Raw genomic sequence first — 21,858 nt, forward strand, 5'->3', positions numbered from 1 at the left:
TATCATATCATATAATATCATAAGCACCAATGCTTAGCAAGGTACTATCCTGCTTACACTGAAGAAGTTGCTGAAGTGGCCACTGCTACAGAGAAAAGAGGCAATGAAAAGAAAAAGGAAGTATTGAACATGGTAATGAAATATCCCTCACAAAGCATTCCCAATATAAACCTCATGGCAGTCAAAAAATAATCTTTAAATTACATGAGCTTTTAATGAATCAGATAAAAGCAGAAGATCTAGATTATATTATGAAACACCAGTGTGTATTCAACTGCATTCTGACCTTGATTTGTTCTTTTCACTGAGCCACTGAACTTATGGACAGATCCCAGCACATTCATTTTCCCCTTAGGGACAAAGTACCAAATGGTAGTGTAATTGCCAAGGGAAAATTATTACTCTGTTCTGAATTATTTCTATCATAAATCCAGCAGCAGTCAAACAGATTCTGTCACAAAAACGACAGGGTTGCCGTACAGTGATGAGAGTCCCACATACAAGGGCACCGTAAATCCTTTAGTCCCACCACCCAACAAAGACATTATAAGTCATGTGTTTAAATCAAAATTAGAAAATCCAAGCTGGCAGCAAACTGGTCTGCATTACAGAAACAATGGAAATGAGGTGATTTACTTGCTGCTGATTTAAAACTCACCCTGTTTCATCTGTTTCTTAGAAATGTGTAAAACATGACTAGCTTTTTTTCTGGGTAATTTTGAAGGGGTAAAACATAGCTCTTCAGAACATAGATGTGCAACTCAGATTAGCATCAGTTCTGTTTCTGTGCATGTGCAATATATGAATAATTAGACTATACTCATTAACTCTTAGAGACAGTTTAAAGTTAGGATTCTTAATAACTGATTCATTCTTTTACCTTACCAGTCAAGTGTGTGGATTAGAATAAATCACAGAGAAACTTGGCACCAATGAACATCCACATAAAACTGTATCTGCTTTTTCATTTTTTCAGGACCTATCAAGGACTGGTGACTCCACTGATGTATTCAGGATATTCTTCCCCAGAGTCCTTTAACAGCAATTCCTTGATAGCTGAGTAAAAACATGTATGTTGAACCCTGATGTGTCAAAAAAGCTTTGGGCAAGGTGTCCCATACAACTAGAAAATTAACTTTTGTAAAGTCACAGATTTCCCCCTCAACTCCTGCAAGGCTAGAAGTCAACAATTAAAAACTTAGGATGACTGGCATCCATGTTCAACCACAGAAGCTATAGAAAGAATGCTTTATCATAGAAAACTAATGGACCATCTGTAAAAAAGGCCTTGTGATCTCTTTTATCAAAGAATAATTACCTCATCCTTCCCTCCCAGGATTGAACTGACTTAATATAAGGACCATGTAAGGACTTTATTTTTCTAAGATGCCAAAATGACTTGATGGAGGCATTATGATCTGTACCAGCTATGGACTTCCATATAAACAGAAGAGGAATGCATATCTGCTCTTTGATGAATACAACAGCAAGTTTTGGCTTACAAGATCATTTTAAAAACTAAATTTAGCATTCAATTAGCATTCAATCTCTCCAACATTGAAAGATTCAGATAGTAAGACAGTTTTAAATGAAGCCTGCTTCTTATTATGTTTTCTCACATGCAAAATATTTAAGGACTCTTCAAGTGACATTCAACTCCACACAAGAGCATTTGAAGCATCCTACAAAGAATGGTTCGAATTCAATGTAATTATGTGGCTTAAATTATCTAGCACAGTTTTAGAGTTGCCACACAGGCAAAGAATAATATTAACTTGAATTACTCACCTCTGTTGAAAACAGAAGAAAACCCCAAATCTAAACCCCTCTAATGCTTGTAAAAAAAACTCCTTCAAACTGTAGTTCACAATCTTTCCCTTCCTCTTCTTCCCCAAATGAAAGAAAAATTATTTAAAAAGGAGTAATACAAGAAGAAAAGGAATAATCTCAATGCTAAAAATTAAGGCTATGCAGTAAGGTATGTCATTTTTTTCATCATCATGAAACCGTGATTTTTGAGAAGTATGTAATTCACAGAGTTAAATTAAGTAAAGAAACTTGAATGCATTTCAGGAGCTAATAGACATCAATTTCAGACGATTCAATTACTATAAGTGTTATTTATTTTCTTTCTTGGTGATTTTTGTTGGAAAGGGTAGAATGAAACAGCTTTTCTATTCATTAAGTTGTCAACAGGTGATGGTATCTATGAGAGCATGTTTGAGCAGAATCAAAATTGAGTTAGTTTATTATTATGCACAATACTTTTTCATCATTCCCTGTTTGCCTGGTCTAATGTTTATAATTTGCATATCAGTCAACCAAGTGAAATATGTGTTTAAAAGCTAGAAATTTCATACAGATAGCACAGAATTCCGATCTTGAAAACACACACATACAATCCAAATTATGTTTGCCAGAATATCTACAGAACTGGATATTCCTTTTCTAAAGATAATTCCCAATAAACGTATTTATAATAAAAAGATTCTCTGAAATTCTCTTAAACCCTCACCTATTCTCTTATCTCCATTTTGCAGAGAGAAGGAAGACAAACAATTTAAATGATTTTACTAAGATCACCTAGGAAGGCTACAACAGAAACAGCATTCCAGGTTTCTTCAGTCCCTCTGCCTTAGTCGTAACACAGTCCTTCCTGCCATTTATTGCTTGATTTCTGGGTAGAGGAAAACACACTTATAGCCAGACAGAAAGGAGCTAATCTATTACAACATTCCAGCAGACAGAACATACATGGACAAAGACCAGACCTCCTCTAGACAACAATCCTGGTCAACAGCAATCAAATAATCTCAAAAATTACATCATTTCTGAGAAGCAATGGTGTGGTCAGATCAAAACAGCAGGCAAAGCAGTGAGCAGCCTGTGATAGCAGACTTCTTGCTTTATGTTAATGAGGCATCAGTACTGTCTTTTACAACTAGAAAAGTTGGTTTATGCCTTCATTTGTATACCCCCTGCTAATGCTATAGGAACGTCAAGATGTTTAGATCAGCGACTTTAGATCAGCTTCTCAGAGTGGCTTGTTTTTGCTACCTTAACCAATGTAGCAGGTGCCTCAAGGAGGCAAAGATTTAGTTTGAGATAAGCATTGTTAAAGTGGAGGCAGGGCTGTAAGGCCTGGCTAGTGTGAATTTTGACCTTTTGGTTTGGGGGATGGGCCATGTGAGGCCTGGATGAAGTTGCCCCACCCCAGACCCCTCATGGGGGGAAGCCCAGGAGTTCTGATTGTGTTTGAGCCCCTGGGTTTCTACCTTGTGTTCCTAGTGGTCTCTGACCCTGAACTCCACCCTGGTTCTGTCCCTTACAACCCCTCACCCTTCCTCTGTTCGGGGCTCTGTCTCTGGATCTGAGTTTGTTCCCATGCTGGATAAATGGTTTCATGAACAGAAGCCCATCTCCTTGGTGTCTCACACTGGCTCCTGGTAACTGTAGCTTCTCTGGATGTGATCCTGCGGTTGTGGAATGCAACATAGGAGAAGGATCTTTTGCTCTCCATACTAGTCCTGTCAGACCCACAGAAAGGAAAGTAATCAGGTTCTGGGGTAAGAGGCCAAAAAAATCTGCTTGTTTTGAGAGTACAGTTGGAGGCAGAGATTAGGGCTGATCAGGCAGCTGTGGGGAAGAAAAAGGGCTATGTAAATGAGATTAGGTCCCAGGGAATGGATGTATGCTTGCTATGAGAGGATAGGGCCCCCAAAGAATGCCACAGGTTTTAAGGCTGTACAAAGACTCCCCCTGCCCCCAGTACACATTCCTCAAGCCATATTTGCAGCTCTTAGCTCTGTTTCCAGTACTTGACATTGCAAAGAAGCTTTCAGCAAGCACCACTCATGAATTCCTCTTCTTGTTTAACCTCAAACTCAAGTATTTTTTGAAGCATAATTCAGATCTGGTTCAATTAATGCTCCCGAAACAAATTTCAGAGATTGTTCTCTTCCCCTCTCATTACACAGCAGCCCCTGGCAGCTGCACTGCAACAAAGATACATCCACACCAAGCTGACTTCAGAGACCAGGTTGAACTCTGAGACAAAGACCATGTGGTAAAAATACAATGAGTTAACAACCATTAGCTAAAAATAACTCTGTCACTCCCTTGAAACCAGAGTCAGGTCTTCCTGACAGTTTATTCTTGGTTTGGCTAAGAACAGAGTTAATGGAGTTTACAGGATAAAACAATTACTGCCATAATTAGTCAGAAGTACCAGAAATAATCTAGGCAAATTTTGCTGGGATATGACTAGACCAAGACCCTCTCTCTGCACTAAACACTTTGCAGTCAGATCTTGTCAATCAAACAGGGTTGGTTTTTAGTACATGCTGAAGAGTCTTCAACTTCTTCCCTGACTCTCAGCAGTTATTTCTATCTTTCAAGATGCTGTCACAGCACCAACACTTCCCTGCAATGTGCTATATGATTTCCTTTACTGCCTTAGGTATGCAACAAGATCAGCTGCACAAGTGATACATACTAGAGAAGCAGAATTTACTTTTAATGTGCTTAGTTGCAGGAATTGCTTTGATTCCTCTTGTTATGAACACATACAAACGTTAGCTGAAATTCGTTATCTCCACATAAAGCAGATATCAATGCCATGATATGTCACAGAACATAGAGACTGACGTGCAGCATTTGGAATGAATGATGGCTACACCTCAAAATAATTGTAACTTTCCATTTTCTCTAAAAAAGGCACAGCTACTTTGGCCCATTGAGGGAGTATTTATGTCAAAAGAAACCAAACGACTTCTCTAGGAAACCATATCTAAATCAACTGCTAGTGAACCATAACCAAAATTTGCCTGACAGTGAATAGGAGCTACTATGGCATCTGCTAAAATAATTCAGATGAGGCCTCATTTATTAAAACAGTAAATCTATACCACTATTAATCAAGCATGATACAAAGTATTGATCTAATACTCACTCCTTTAGCTGGTACTCAGAGGCACTAATTAAGGGAGCTGCATAACACATCTCGTTTTTCTCTGAGTTGAACTATTAGAAAATGCAATCTGGAGTAAAGATGAAGGCTACAATAAAACTGCAGTTTACTAATTTAAATGGAGCGTATACGACTCTTTCTGAATAGCTCAACAAAACAAACTCAACAACCCTGAATGTGGCTGTTGAAATTTTGAAGCATTTTGAAGTACATTAATTGCGCTGAAATTTCTGTCTTTGTCACCTACTGATTATCCATACCCAGCATTTCACATGGGCCCTCAAATGCCTTGACTTCTCCCAACATTACACTAAACAAGACTTGAAGTAACACAAACAAGTGTAACATGGAACCAGTTAACCCACTTATGTTGGAAGACTTCAAATGTTACCAGAAATGAAATCAATTTCTGTGAAAGGAGACAGCAATGATCATTCCAACTCCATAGTTTAGTTTTGCTTTGCATGTATTTCCACCAGACATTTAAAGAAAACTTTTTTCCAATTCAGCAGCAGTAATTCTGGATTTTATATGGAAGCAGATGAACTACAGGCTTAGTTACGAGACAACTCTCAGTTTCCAGACATAAGAACAGCTAATCATTTGGTGGGATGGTGCTGCCTCAGGTAGCTGAATGGGTAAAATGTTTTTTGCCTCAGTGTCAAGACTCCACAGCCAGGAATTAATTTTTTTAAGGAACAGTAAAATAGTGGGTTCTAAATACATGATTTTCCAGATCCAAAAAGCTCTACTTGATTAAGGAAGACTTACTTTTAAAATTAATTTCTCTGTACAAGTCGGTAAGAAAGTAACCTGGAGTCAGCATTAGCTTACTTCAGTATTTTATTTCTGGAATCAATCTTGCAGTCAAATGTACCAGCTGTTAAAGATAAATTTGTGGCAAGGGAGATAACTTGGATTTATATATTGAAAAGAAGGTTGGTACTGCCTTTTCCCTTGACCTCAGACTTGGTTTTATAGAGTCAGCAGAACTCACAGCTTGGAAAGAAAAAATCCACAACGAATTGTTTAACAGCAGGAAAACAATCATCACCACTCATCATATATCCATTTGCACCAGGATCCTGGTTTTGGTTGGGTGTAGGAAATTCTGATAGAGAGAAACACTTGGAAGGCCATCTACAACATGGAAGTCATTTAGTTCACAGAAAATTTTGACGGTACATTTTTGTCTTGTTGCCCATTTCTGATACAGCTCTCCATATTTGTGAAGCCTACAGCAACAAGCTTCATTTGAAGAGAGCAGGGGCTCAATCTACCCCTAATCTGTGTGTGGAAATGGACAGCACTCCAACACAGTCATCCATCCATGGAGCCTAAGAACAATTACCAATGACACTGCTTCATGCTTTCTCATTCAGTGCTTACAGAGCTGGACACAACAATAGCTATTTTAGATGACACTAAAAGAGATATTTACAGTCAGATCTGAGTCAGTACTGATTAACATTAAAGACAAACCAGACCTATTTCTTTCACATAATACTAGATTAGGTCAACCAGCTTAATGAGGGAAATCTTTTATGAAGATTTAGAGCTCATCAAGGAAGAACCAGGGGTGACACAACACTTCTAACATTAAGTGAGCAATTTATCTTATGTGGTTAAGTGGTTTTGAGAGGTCAGGCGCATGTTTCTCTCCATTAACTGTCAGTACACTACAAGGTGAGAATGTCAGATTTACAGGTCTACTTTTGGGATGCCTAAAGAAAACTGGGAAGCATCCCACCTCACATAGTCACTAACTGACCCCTTATCCTAAGGAAAGAGAAAGATGTGAGAAGTTGACAACATTACTGACATTCTTACAAAACAGTTCCACCTTTGTTATTTATTGTGACACTGCTTATTGGAGCTACCTGATTTTCCCTCTGCTACATTTAAGCTTAGAAGAGAACCACAGTTGTGTTTGTCTTCTCATGGCTTCTGGACTTTCTCATTCAATATTTTCTAGTATCATTTACAAGAATCAATGTATTTTTTAATTCTACTGAAACTTTGTACAAACAAAAAGCTGAAGAATCGTCAAGAAGAAGGGAAGATGGAGTGTCAAGGTGCTATCCTTGCTCAAGAATATGGGACATGAATTGCCATAAGCTATGTTCTGCCAAGGTTACAGCTTTTCAGATCTTAAGGGTATGTGCATGCACTACAACCAAGAATTAAGCTTAAAAATCTGAAAAATAAACAACTTTCTTTTGTTGTTATTATTCCACTCAACTATCCTTGATGAATGTCATATAAACCAAAATACAGCAAGAAGGAAGATGAAGGAATGTATTTCCATATAAAATGGTGAAAAAACCCAAGAAATTAAAAGCTATAGAGCTTAAAATATTCCTTGATAGTTGTTTATTTTCAAGAAATCACTATGCTGGACAGTAAAAGGATAATAAACATCTCAGAGGAATGAAATCAAAAACACCTTTAAAAATATAAAATGTGCCATTCCAAAACAATTTATATTTAATTTCTTTCATTTTTCTCTAGATGTAAATATTACTAAATTTTACTAAAGAGAAGAGCAGCACTTGTTCCAGAAATAAAATCAATTAGCAGTATAACAACACTAATTTGTTATTACAAGTGTAAATTAATCATATCAGGACAGACAATATTATAATAGTGGAAAAAAATTGAGCCAAAACCTTTTGGTATTATCTGTATCAAGTTCAAGTGCACACTAGGAAGTACTTCAGAAGTTTCTAAGAAGGGTGGGGTATTTTGAAGAAATACAGTCTTCACAGTAAAATGAACTGTTTACATTAGAAGTAGCTTTTGAAAGAACCAGCATGAATTTAAGAAATTATGTTTTCATTTTTGCATTATTTTAGCACTAAAAAAAATAGCTAAGGATTAGAATTAAAGTATGCATTCCACAGTTCTCTTCCCTCTCTCAAAACATGCATGTTTATAGTTGTAGACAAGAAGAAAACACATCATTGCAACTAGGGACCAAAACTGAAGACTGAATTACTGTTAAAAACAGCCAGTCTTCTCAGAAATCAGATCTGAACTACCAATGACTCCTTCTATGTCTGGTCAATAAGGTTCCTCGCCCTCTCTCACGTCACAGTCAGAGACAAGTGTACGCGTTTAATCTCCCCATCACGTAATGTCATACGGGCAGGGAGAAATGCTGGCTGTGCATCAGACACAAGACTGAACCAGCACAGCACCCATGAGGCAGATGACATCCACCTATGGTACTGCTCCAAAATAAAGTGGGGCAACTTTCTGCACTGTACCTTGCAGCCAAGGGAGGGAAAGATAAGCTGCTTTTAGGCTGACAGTGGCCTTTTGAACAGTGACCTTTCCAGAAAATTCGAAGTGTCTGTGTTATTCTGATAGCCCTCAGAGCTTGTTTTAGGAACACTGCTGTGTCACATCAAAGCACCAGACACAGCAGGAGAAGCTGCACCACACTGCAGCATCAGGGTTCAATTCCCATTACCTGTCCCACCAAAAGCTTCTCCAACTGCTTTTGTATTCCACGAAGTTCTGATGCTTTGACATCAAGACAAGCCCTCAACACACTGCTAAGAATCTCTTAATGCCTTCTTAGTCCTATTCATCACAAAGGAACATAGAAAGTATTGCGCCTATTCCTGGTCTCTTTTTCTGTCTGGGAGAAGGGGAATGAAAATAAAAAATACCAAGCTTTTCCTAAAAAGTTACCATATTGTCAGCCAGTCAATCAGAATACCTTCAGCATCACTATAATTGTTTGGGTTGTTTTTTTTTTTAAATAGGAAGATGATAAATTGATAACGTAACAAAGATTAACAAGAAGTATACCCTGCATGGCAAGTTTAGCCAGGTCCACATATCTTACTGCTACTCTTGAACTACAGACCATGAATCTACTGTTTGCAAACAGATCTTTCCTCCAATCAGACTGGCTTATGAGGCACACACTCAAGGTAATACTACTGACAGGACTCTGGAAACAGGAGTCTAGCTACATATCCCAATTGGAAGAATATTTCCTCTTGAGTTTTATCTATGTATGCACATGTGTCTAGACATGTATTTATAGCTCCACTACTTTTTCTCCACAGTGCATGAAGACCAAATGCAGCAGCAGTCTGCAGACCATCACTAACAAAACAAAGTTTTTATAATGTGAAACCTTGTGAAAGACTTCACAGGGCTCTCGTGTAGTTACCCCTGAGAAAGGTGCCGGATCTAGTATCCTCAAGTATCCCCATAAAAGTACTTCAGAAAATTAGTGGGGAATGCATTACTCATCCAACCTTTTGAGTGGTTTTTAGGCCAAGACAAAACTTGGCCAGACAACACAAGTTGGGTCTTTAATCAAGACCTCACCTTAATACGCTACAAACAAGACATCCAAGACATCAATACTGACTCAGAAGAAAAACACCCAACAAAAACTGGCTTAAGAAGCAGCATTTTTCAGGATCTAGACTTTCAGGGAAGTCTAGCCACATCTGACTGCATTCAGTGCATTGGAAAAGGTGACATACTGGCTCTCTGGAACTACACACTACTTCTCTGAGGTGTCAAAATCAAAAAAAATTGGAACAGATTATGACTTTACTCAACATTTGGTAGTTCTTCTAATAGTGTAGGTATTTCAGAATAATCTGCAGTATTCTTCTAGACAGAGAGTAGGCAAATCATGATCATCTGAAATCTGATGTAATGATGTATTTCTAGTTCTTTACTGTTACCAATGGGAAGAAGTCACAAAGCAAGAATGAAGGGCAGTGCCAAAAGCAAATGGATACACCTCTCCCCATGATACCTCCTTCCCTACTACATCTCTGAACTGTTAAGTAGGGGCTAATAATCACTACTTTATGTCAGCAGCAGGAACAGAGTGGTAGGGCACACAACTGTGTTTTACTGCAGTGATGCTAGAACATCACTGAGCTGCGACACTGTGACTGAAGCCCAAACACCTCCAGTGACCATTTTTAGTTAAATGTAAAGACAAGTAGTATCAGGAATTCTTTGCATACCTTTGACATGACAATGCAAGTAAAATCACATTATTTGCAATTTTGCAATTAAATCTGTAATTATGCAGTTAAAAACCTATACTAATGCTATGTTCCCAGGTACCTCAAAAACAAAAAGTTACAAATATTCCACTATTTTCCTCTTATTTTACACTTTCACTATCAGCATACTGGATTTCAAAACGGGGACCAATCCATTGCCTCCATTTGTAAAGAAGGCTCTACCTAACCAGCACTGTATGTGTTAATTATTAACTCTCATCATAATAAAACACAAAATGTTGCATAAGTTCCAGAAATGCTCAATGGAACTGCTTTTCCATTATGTTTGAAAAGCACTACAGAGAAAAAAAAAAGTCTGTTCTAGCAGATTGTAAGAAAAGATACTGGAAAAATGATCTAACAGTACAAGTTAGGACAAAATAATTACTGAAGCTTGAAGGTGCCTTCCATCTCAAATTAAATACAGCAGAAGGATCAGTGGTAAAAGAAAGGAGAGGTGGGACAACTGGGAGAAATGGAAGAGAAAGCCCTCATTCATTAGAGAAAGAGGAAAGAGATTATTTAGCTGCAAAGTGTTAAATTGAACTTGCTGCAAAATTGATCAAATCTCCTCAGACTCGGAAATACCCTACAGCAATTATTGATCAAGAGCAGTGAATGTGCTTCAGACCATGTTTATGTGCTATACAAAAAAAAATATTTTTTTTTTTAATAAGAGCAGGGGAGAGGAATTAAAGTGTGTTTAAAACACACTTAACTTTGAAACACACTCAACTGCTGAGTTAGTGGTTGCATGAGTTATTGCAACAATGTGTATGAGGATAGATGATCTTCAGGAAAACATACCTGGCTAGATTGAATGCATCATCAATCAAGCCTGCTCGATTACTGACAGAGATAACCTGTGAAGAGCAAGCACAAAAATTGAACCATTTAGATTTAAGGTGATGAAACAGTGAAGGTTCTTCTATGAAAGCACATTTTAGGGATGAGGAGATTACCTCATGGTTCCTTGTTAGCTGATTAATTAGCAGCCTCCAATTCCTAATATCATAATTAACTCTAAAGTAGCCAGTCTGGTTTATGTTCCCCAGCAACCAACTTGCCTCTTCCAAAGCAGGAATTCTGTGGTGTTCTGGAAAAAAAGAAGAAGAAGGGAAGGGGTATTGGTTTTAAAACATTCTAAAGATACATCTGTTACATTTTCTCCTTCTTTAAATACACATGAAGACAGTAAAATTAACTGAAAGACTAACAAAAATACTGTGTTTGATTAATAATTTTCTTTATCTGTAGATAAATGTATCTGTATTTGATGTAAAGAAATGCCAACTGACATTCCCATGGGGTCCTTTTACCCACAGAGGACTTCAATTGTGCTCTTTCTTTCCTGGCAAATATTTTTTTATGAGCAGTACCCACTTTAAGTCTAGTACTCTTATTCTGGCCATGCTTAAATAGTTTCCTGCAATTGTAACTCAAAAAATTCAGTGAATGTGCTACAGAGAGAGGAGTAAACCTGTGATTAAAAAAATTGATTCTTAAGTGTTTCTGCATGTATTTGATTAAGTTTTTACACTGGATTTTAAATTAAAGTACTTCCAGTTGTACAGCTTCTAGCTACTAAGCACTGAGAACCTCCTCTTTAGAGCTAGACCAATTAACCTTATACCACCTAACCTGTTCTCTATCTTTCCCCTTGTTTTAAGTAATCAGTTGAGGGCTGAAAGTCTAAATTTATTACTGTTTTTGTGCAGTTAGGCACTCCACAACTATTTGCAGGAATAGGGATTTCAAAATTTCAACAACAGAAATGCCCTGAACTCACATGTACTTCTTTTTCATCATGCCACAAAGTATCAGGCTTCAACACCTCTGGAAGAAGTGTTCAAACTAGTAAATTACTTTGACAAAACTAACCATGAATGAGAACTCACTAGAAATTCAGAAACACTTTTTTCAACCAATAAAACTAGTTTGTACACTGTTGAAGGAACAGTTTACTCATTCGTTTTTAAAAATAAAAAAGAAATACATAAATTTTGTTCTAAATGCAATTCCATTATGGAATTGTTTGGTGTGAAGTAACAAATGGGAAAAGAGTTGGCAGTATGATCTTTACAATTCACACATACTACCTAGTACACAGGCTTACTACAGAAATTGATTTGTTTTAGTCTTTCTTATAAAAAAAGTAATTTCTGAGGAAATAATAGTTAATTAGGGCTACAGAAAAAAGTTGTGCTTCTCCCTTGACTAACAACAAACCCACAAAAAACTACTATTTTAAGGTGCAGTACATACAAATATCAGCAAGACCTGAATCTTAAAAACACATCATTCCATGTTTAATTTCATGGACCTGCATTATGCACATAGATTCAGATAAAAAAACTACAGGATTAATAGAAAGTCCTCTTTTCTCCTAAGTAGTTCTGAAAACATTAAAATCTCTTAAAAATACACTTATTAAAAATATTAAGCCCAGAATAATTCAGTTGTTGCCTATTGAATTCAACTATTATTGCTCTTTTATCTATGGTAAAGCACCAAGCAGACACGTTCTTCAGGATCCAACATATCCTGCAGAAATAGGACTGAGAAAATCTGAATTGAGTCCTACAACTCTGGACTTTCCAGGTGTTCATACTGTCCAAGCACGTAAGCTGCTTTTGCCATACAATCTGATTTGGAACAAGGCTCCAACACTTGTGTGTCCTTTCTTCCACAAGGGGCCGTACAGATCAGTCCTAAGCAAACTCTCTTAGACTTGCTCCTCTAAATCCTTTTTTCATTGGTTCCAAGTCAGAACCAGCCCATTGCTCCATCCTATTTAGAGAAGACTTGAATCCTGTTCCTTTGTAGCCTTATACCACCTTAATGCAGTACAGCTTTCTGCCCATGCTCCTTGGCTGCAAACTAACCTTTAAATGCCACCAGTCCTGGAAGCAGCTATTTGTAACTGGTTAACCTTTGCACCTCTACAATGCTACCTAAAATCACACCAAATAGGCTATCAGCACACATTAAATCTGGATAAATAAAAGCATTAAATCTAAATTTTCAATATCATATTTAATTTAAAAATACATAAACCTTTTCTTCTTTGAGCATTTGTATTACATTTTCACCCCCAAAGTAAGGAAATTACTTATGCTTCAACAGTGTATTGAACGATACTTGCCAGTCAAATATGATAAATTCAGAATAAGCTATTTCACATGCAACAGCTATGCAACACCCCTCCATACATATCACTATAAAGGAGGAGAGTATCTTTTCAAAGCACAATTGCATTATTACTGTTTCGGCCAGTTTAAATACAACTATAACCTCTTGCTATTGTTTTTCAATAAGACCACTCATGTATTGACATTCTCCTGAAATAAAGGACAGAAATCTTTTACACCTTCCCAACTCCCAACACATAAAGAGGTGGCTATTTTAAGGGACTGCCTGATACATGTGCTTTGTACAGTTCTATATAGTTTAGTAGAATTTGATATTCATGTCTGTCAGTTCTCATGCTCTCCTATGAAAGAAATTATTTCTTTTGGCAATTACAAACACTAAACATTTCTATACACCTGGGTAATGTTTCCACTTACCATGAACGCATTTATTAGTTTCCTATTAAAAGTATTATAGTAAGCAAAAAGGTAGTAACTCAGTGTTATACCCTATATTAAACCATTTGTAACTCTCTAAACAACAACAAATATTTCATTTGGAATGAAATCCATCTTTGAAGGTTTTAGTTCACCTCTCAAAAGCCGATCTAAAATATATATCCTGTTGTATTTGAGATTGAAGGAATTTTTTTTTTAATCTTCTTCCATCAGAAAGGAAGAAGATTATTTGTTTTTCCAGGGTCACATTTTGTCTGGATGCCTCAGAAAATAACACTGCTCTAAAATTTCTAGTTTTGCCAAATACATATAGGAAGCATTTAGGAGGAAATGGTTAAACTTTATGACATTTGTTTTGAAGTAAAAAATCGGTTAGGGTCTGTTTCCCAGTTTGTCTGCTCTCAAAGTGTAAGACAGTCCCTCCAGCTGGTGCATGTGGCTTGAAGTTCTGAGCTCTCCCAGCAACTTCAATTCCAGCAAAACCAGCATGTGAGGCAAGTCTGGGAGAAGGGCACCCTTCTGCAAGAGAGTACTGCCAAAAGCATGGACCAAACACAGTACCAGTACCATTTCAAGTCTTCAGACTCACAGCTGCTAAAATTTTAACTCTTCACTTTATACAACCCCTAAGAAATTCATACTGAGAAACTGGTTTATGCTAGTAGAATCACTACTGGGGGAATTGACTCCATTTTTCTGCAAAAATAACTGCACAAGTGTAGCACAATTTCTTGACGACAACAGCAAGCAAAATTTTTCTGGCAAAAAAGTGTTCCTTGAGGAATTTCACAATAATTTATACTGGCTTTAACTAAATTCTTAAAATCTTCTCACAAGAATTTTTCATACTGGGAGAAGAAGGCAAACCAGAGAAAAAAGTTTTATCTCACTTACCATGTTGCCATAGCTCCACGCTGAAAGTAAATATTTTGGCATAGAGATTAGCACAATAAATGGAGCACATCAGGAAATATGATCACATTCCATCTCACATAACTCCTTCTTCAGATTACCCTTCCATCCATTAATAGTCCCATATCATGGAACTGCTAACGTCTAAGGTGATACACAATGTAAGCAGCTAGGATCTTCTGCTAGGATCTTCACTCAGTTGTTAGAATAAGGGGAATGATTCTGACTCATTCTGTCAAAATGACACAGGATTCCAAGTCCTGTATCCCTGGTCCTCACTATGGCTGGCTGAAGCTCAAAGCAGGACCTGTACATTGATGTTTCTTCACAGTGCTTCCCTTCTTCCTACTTTTGAAAGATTAAAGAGTGGAGTCTGGAAGCAACACAGGTAAAGCTCAGCAGCTGAGTTTCAGAAGAGAAAAGAAAGGGTATTTTTCTAAAGGTGCAACTAATGCCCTGCTCCCCAGCAGGCAGCCAGCAAACCCCAGCTCAGAAGCATCTGTCTTCTACAAAACACTTCCTGGAGGAGAATCTGACTGTTGAGTGGCTTGAAGTAGAGATTATCTAATAGGAGGTGGCAAAGTAAATTGGGATTTGCTGTTGGAAGGGAATCACCCTGTTGAACTTTCTTTCCCCCATCTCATGGGAATCCTGAGGAGGCATTAGGAGCAATCTGAACACAGTCAGTTTAACTGGGGTAGGGAGGTCTATTAAAGGAGTATTTGGAACATAAAAAATCAGTTAATGAACAGGAGGTGGGGATGGAAAGGGCAGGGAGGCAGATTAAAACTGTGTCAGCCAGTTCAGCAGTACTTGCTGAGTTGCAGGGACATGTTTCCTATTTGGAGACTGAGCACCAGAACAGTGATTGCTAAGGAACAGTAAGTATGCCTTTTTCCAAAGCTCTGCTCACCTATTGGAAATAGATGCTAACTTAATCTCCTGACTTGAGGTTAAGGTCAGTTCTGGATTTGCAGGAACATGCACAGGTAAGCCTGTGCTTCCACACCTAGTACACCTCCATCAGCAATCACCAACACATTCCCACAAGCCCTGCTTAGCAGTCATAGGGATGGAATGAGTTCAAAGCTGGTTCTTGGCTCTCCACCCACTACTGATTTTGGGCTGACCCCAAAACGCCGTGGATACATATTCACAGATCATTACAGCAAACACAAAAGAGGCAACTTATCTAGGAGAAACAGAAACAAGCCCTGGAATATGACAGAAGAAGTTTGTAACACCAATTTCCACACTACCAGCAAAATTTATCATTCAGCATGCCTGCGAGACTGAGGCACAAAGCCATCTTAGCATGATGTTTCTGACCTCAGCATGGATAGGAAGGTTTGGCACAAGATATTCTGATAGCACTCAGAATATTTCCTTTGTGACTGGCTTACAGTCACTTGAAGCAGAACAGTCTCATTCATGGAGATGGAGAGTGAACAGGGAAAAAAGGTGGTGATGACCTATTTGTGCAGCACTCTGAGAGCAAATGAGAGTTCCATTTCACACACCAGACAAACTGAACCCAGTAAAAGGACCATCTCATGGCTGGTATATGAACTGATGAGTAGAAATGCGGTTACATAAATGCTATGGTTCACAGGAAAAGGAGAAGAGACTGCCAGAAGCACTTGCAAAATGAAAAGCTTTTAAAACTATGCTTACATACCTTCAGCAAACAGGTGGGAAGAGCTGTATTAAATTTGAAACATCTTGGATATTATGCACCTTGTCAAACAAGTTGCCAAGGCCTGGCACTATATCCCTACAGGATTTCCTGCAAAGCACAATATACTACAACTCAAGTAGACACTGCATAGCTGTAATTTCCAGTGTGTTCTTTCACTTCAGTGCTGTGAAGAATGGACAGATCTAGCACTATTGCCAGCAATTGTTATCTGAACTGATCCTGCTCAGCATATTGAACAATCAGTGATCTGCATGCTCACTACCTCTGGTATGTAGCCAGAGACAGACAAGATGAGGACAGAGCAGCAACTCAATCACCCCAAATTCCTGTCACTCTCAAAAAGCTGGAGAGAAGCCTCATATCCCTTGTTCATGAAAATACCAACTGGTATCCTACAACATCTTGATGAAGTCACAGACACAGTAGCAGAGAGGATGCAAAAATCAACAATTCTCTCTTTTGTCTTTCTGGATGCACATGAAGGAAAAGACTCTTACATCGGCAAATAACCATTCTTGGTGAGCTAGGGCAAGGCACAGGGTTTACTCCTTCCTGATGGATATTGTTATCTGAAATACCACCAAAAAAAAAAAAAAAAAAAAAGGAACACTTTTTTGATGTATTTCTATATGTAGCTATTTCAAAACTGCTGTGGTTTCATTTCTCTCAGATAACCCACAGACAAGGTTAATTTTATTGGAATATCTAAGTGATAAGCCAGTGATCTCACAGTGGTAGTCATCAACTTAAACCCTTTTCCCTATTGGCAGCTGAAATTACATGTGTGATCAGTAATAATGACTGTGCTGGTTTTGCATGGCCAGGTTTGGTAGCAGTGGGGAGGACAGAGAAATGGCTTCTGTGACAAGCTGCCAGAAGCTTTTCCCGTGTCCAGCAGAGCCAACACCAGCTGGGTCCAAGATGGACATGCCGCTGGCCAAGGCTGGGCCAACTGAAATTGGTAGTAATGCCTTTGTGGTAACATATTTAAGTAGAAGGAAAAAAAGAAGTTATTGCTCAAATGTAGTTGTGGCCAGAGAAGAGCAGGGTGAGAACATGTGAGAGGAGCAACCCTGCAGATACCAAGGTCAGTGGAGAAGGAGGGGCAGAAGGTGCTCCAAGCACCAGAGCTGAGATTCCTCTGCAGACTGTGGTGAAGACCACGGTGAGGCAGCTGTGCCCCTGCAGCCCATGGAGATCCACAGGGATGCAGAGATCCACCTGCAGCCCATGGAGGAGACCCACACCAGAGCAGGTGGATGCCTGAGAGGAGGCTGTGACTTTGAGTCTTTCCCCATGTTAGAGCTGGGGAGACTACTCTCCCTGAGCAGTGGGAGAAACAACATGTGATGAACTGACCACAGACCCCATTCCCTTCTCCCTGCACCGCTAGGGTAGAGGAGGCAGAGCTGGGAAACAGAGAAGGATGGGGAGGGGGGAAAGGCATTTTAAGGTCTGTTTTTATTTCTCATTATCCTGCTCCCATTTCAAGTCTGTTTTGCTGAAACAGTACTTGGTGAGTACTTGGTGAGGATCTCTAACTCAGACCTTATCTGAGACCCATGAACACTTTGCTATATTCTCTCAGTCCAGTTTCAGAGAGGAGTGATAGAGTGACTTTGGTGGGTGCATGGCGTCCACCCAGGGTCAACACATCACAATAACAAACAACAGAGGTCATTAGCTCCTATCCACTCTTCCAAGTCACACTGGAAGCTCCTTCAGCACAACAGTTTAATCAACAAGAAGGAATTGCCTACTCTTTCCTAAAATGTGCACGGAAACCATCCTCATGAACAGCATTTAATCCAAAGTTGATTTGAGGATCTGCATTTAATTACACTCACTTGAAGAACAATGTGACCACTTCCAATCTTCCAAATATCCTCGGGAGCAGTTTGTTTCACCTCCAGCTTGCAGACTTTTTCCAAGACTACCCACTGGGACAATACTGAAACTGTCCTCTGTACAACAGAAAGTCTTCCAGATTCTTCCAGTCCACAAGAATCAAAGCTGGAAATTGTCCTTGGAGTCTCAGAATTCCTCCCTCATCCCCATGAAACAAACATACCAGCTGCAGAAAAACTCCCAGGAATATCACAAAATCATGTATACCAGCCTCAATCCATAGTAGCATGTACAATCAACCATACATTGTGTATACATTCAGGCATGTTCTTACTGACATTTCTGTGTTGAGGAATTCTTCATCTGAGCTAGACCACAAAAAGTAGAAGCGAGAGGGCATTCTTGCTGTAGTCATAAGTTTACAGTCTCATTTTCAATGAGGCACAGCAAGTGAATGAGTGAGTGAAAGTAATGAGGAAGAACAAGGATAATGACAATAGATCACAGTGTCATTGATTTGCTACACAGGAGACTGATGACTCGGAAAGGTTCCTCTTTAATTTCTATACAGTAGCCAGCCCAAAATAATTGCTCACACTGGCCATCATTAATTTGTTGATTTCTTGAAGGCATTCCAATAGAAGCAGTAGATCTTAAAAGAGTGGGTAGCAGTTTTATAGACTTGTTCCTCCACAGCACTCTGCAAGTAAAAGTCAGTGAGGAAGCATCTATGTAGAAAATAGTAATATACTGAACTTTGAATGTGAGAGTGAAGGGAGGGAGGCATGCATGTGCAACCTAATGAGATGGGACGATCAACTCGCTCTGAAGTCAGTGGGAACCTTGCTAATAACTTCAGTGAGAGTTCAATCAAGCCCTAAAGGACAAAAGTAGAGCAGGTCATTAAGGCAGACTCTAAATGTGCAAACAGGTCTTGAAGTATTTTGGAAGTGTTAATGTTAAAAAGCGTGGCCAAAGCAGTAAGTTTCAAAAAAGTAAGGCAAAACCTGTATGCTTTGCTGAGAGGATGTTTTCCAGGTATGAAAATTGTTCTGGTTGCAGGCACATTTCTAGATCATTCTATCATGGGAGCAGCATAAAATATGTTACTTTCTCATAGGCTGCAAATAATTTGGGTAAAGAAAAACATACCTTGTCCCACTAGAAAGCTGGAGTACTCAGATTTCTACTGACCATGCACCATTCGTTTCCAGTCCTGCTGGCTGTTAAGCTTAGTGACTAATTTATTTTAGTAACTTGCAAAAGAGAACAAACATCGCACACAAGTTTCACTCTCCTCTCTCCTATTAATTTTCTAATAATAATTAATTATTAGAGGAAAATCTCAATACCTTCCTAATTATACAAGAAAGGGTAAGTTCTCCTTCTAAAGCCCATATGTCCAGGGGATGCATGCATCCTTTTTTTTCCCTTCTATATAATAATTCTATTCAAGTCCCCACATGTCTTCCCTCGCTCTCTTCAATCTAGTCCAAAACTGTCAGACAAAGTAGCATGAGGTGCTAAGGAAATTATTTAAGTATTTCAAAAAATTTCTATGGTAGGCTTCCTTTCTTAGGTGATAAAAAACCACTGCTACCTAGCACTCTCCCCCAGACAATAACTATTACTGTTATGATCATGCAGGAACTGAGGAAAAAGAAAATAAGTAGTAAGCAGAACAATGCACTTTTGAGGTCCAGCATATGGTTATCTAACAGAGAGAACAAATATAATTGATAGATCAATAAAGATAAATTTAATGACAGCAACCATTTCTTAGGCCTGGTTCAGACTATGGATCAAGTTAAAAATGTTAGAATTCTAAATGTACTAAACCATACTCATCACATCTGCTTCATTATACAATATTACATTTAACTTTGACCAATCAATAAAGTGAATTGCATTCATTATTTGATATGTGTTGCCAAATATAAAATACTTAGTACTTTACATTGCTTTGTAAAAGCTTACATTACACTGTCTAAATTCTGCAATATTATAAATCTAGATTGTTGCTCATCCTTCATTCCTCCTCCCTCCCTTCCCAGCTCTGCTTTTTTTGCAATTCATTTTAAGCAGTTAAAACTGGGTGCAGAGCAACTAAACAATTATCTAGGATCAATTCCAAAGATACATTTGAGGAAAACACAAGTATGCTTTATGAGATTCCACTGGGAGGAAAGTTTATTTTTACCTGATTTGTTAGACACCCATATAATTGCCTCTGATGAGATGTGGCTCGTATTTCCTACTGCAATTGTTAATGGAATCTGCCACAAGTAGCTGCAAGACAAAGGAGGGGGAATCTAAGAACAAAAATACTGAACTGATTCTTCTCACAGCAATCAGGGATCATGTCAAAGAAATTAAAACACAGTCTCAGTAGCAGTGTAAAGATCTGTGGATTCTCACAAGTTACTCTGATTTTGAAATGCATTTGCATTAGCAATAAAACAAAGAAAAATAATTTATAAAAAGACTCCCAATCTAAATTATATTTTACATTTGTTCACACATTATCATCGTATGAGGACTTTTTAACAAAGCTTTTCCTAGTTTAAGAAAATGCTTCACAAAAGAGGAAATAATGATTTCTCATAAAAAGAACACTTTACATTTACTTAGAAAAAACCTCCACATAAGACATGCTTTGATTTATAGGGACTTCAAAGTTTAAAAATAACATATTCTTCTAGCAACTTCTTAAAAAGCTACAATGGGCTTTCACTGTTGCTGGTTTATAAAAACAAAATGAATGGGACAGATCTCCACTTCTGGGCACCATTTATGACCAATGCATATGCAAACTGGACAAAACACATCACATGTGGGTTTGGTGATACACTGGTATAAACAGACCCCATCTTCCCTATATGGTACTACAAATTGTTTCTCATTTGAAGTAAATGTTATAAATAACATCTTCATCTCAAGAAACAAATTGACTGTGTGAAGTGAATATATTTAGGAACAGATGGAAAGGATTATTTCCTCCATGTCTTCATCATCACCTCTTCTTATTTCTCAAAAGCAGCATTTTTCACGAGTCAGTGGAAAAGTAGGCATTTCCCTCACAGGCCTGCCATGTCATTTTGTAAAGCAGTAAAGGGGAAGCACTTTACTGAATGGTACAGGTGGTCCCTTTGCCTTAGGTGCCTTACAGGTGGTCCTTAGGAAGGTGGTCAATGGGAGTATGTGTGCAGATAAGCAAGGCAGCATGGCAAGGGCCTGGCTCCAGCTCAGATATCACCATAAAGTACCACTTTGATACCAATTAAGAATATAATTTCATACTAATTGCATTAAAATGATTGCAAAAGGTGAGTGTGGGCCAGTTCTCTCCTGCTAGTACACAGCATTGCAAAACCAGCCCATGGTACCGAAGACAAAATTAGGCTTTCCCCTTTTACCCAGAAGCCTGCTCCATTGAACTGCAAACACCACCCAAATGCTCCACAGCCACATCAACATGGGCTGGCTTCCAAGGGCTGCCTGGCTGGCATGATTTGGGGGCTGGGGGAGGGACAGAGCCCTGCCCTGCCAGCACACTGGGCTCACAGCTCCCCACCCATTTGCAAAGAGCCCCCAGCACAGCACACACAGGAATACACACTGCTTAGAACAAAATCATGTGCAGGGAAACACTTGTCCATACAGCAGTGATTCAGCAAAGATGGGGAGATACTTGGACAACCATGTTGTTGAAAGAGCTATGAGTGACACTAGAAATAAAGCATGGCATTTACTGCCTTATGAGAGAAGAACAAGTTTCCATGTGATTTT

General features: G+C 38.5%; 1 protein-coding gene across 3 annotated transcripts in view; it reads right to left on the minus strand.

The window, feature by feature from the left end:
* The window catches only part of TRHDE (thyrotropin releasing hormone degrading enzyme), a 211,220-nt gene that overhangs the window by 37,696 nt on the left and 151,666 nt on the right, over positions 1-21,858 (minus strand). For 2 of the 3 annotated variants that reach the window (XM_086884350.1, XM_086884348.1), the window contains exons 10-12: positions 20,270-20,358; positions 10,983-11,116; positions 10,828-10,883 (exon numbers count right to left, since the gene is read on the minus strand). The exons of the other annotated variant lie outside the window; for it this stretch is intronic. In XM_086884350.1, coding sequence (XP_086740476.1) covers positions 10,828-10,883; positions 10,983-11,116; positions 20,270-20,358 — 279 coding nt within the window. The remainder of the gene's footprint in view (positions 1-10,827; positions 10,884-10,982; positions 11,117-20,269; positions 20,359-21,858) is intronic. 3 annotated transcript variants of the gene reach the window in all.

Source organism: Cyanistes caeruleus, chromosome 4 (assembly GCF_971803275.1).
Source record: "Cyanistes caeruleus chromosome 4, bCyaCae1.hap1.1, whole genome shotgun sequence".
Classification (NCBI taxonomy): domain Eukaryota; kingdom Metazoa; phylum Chordata; class Aves; order Passeriformes; family Paridae; genus Cyanistes; species Cyanistes caeruleus.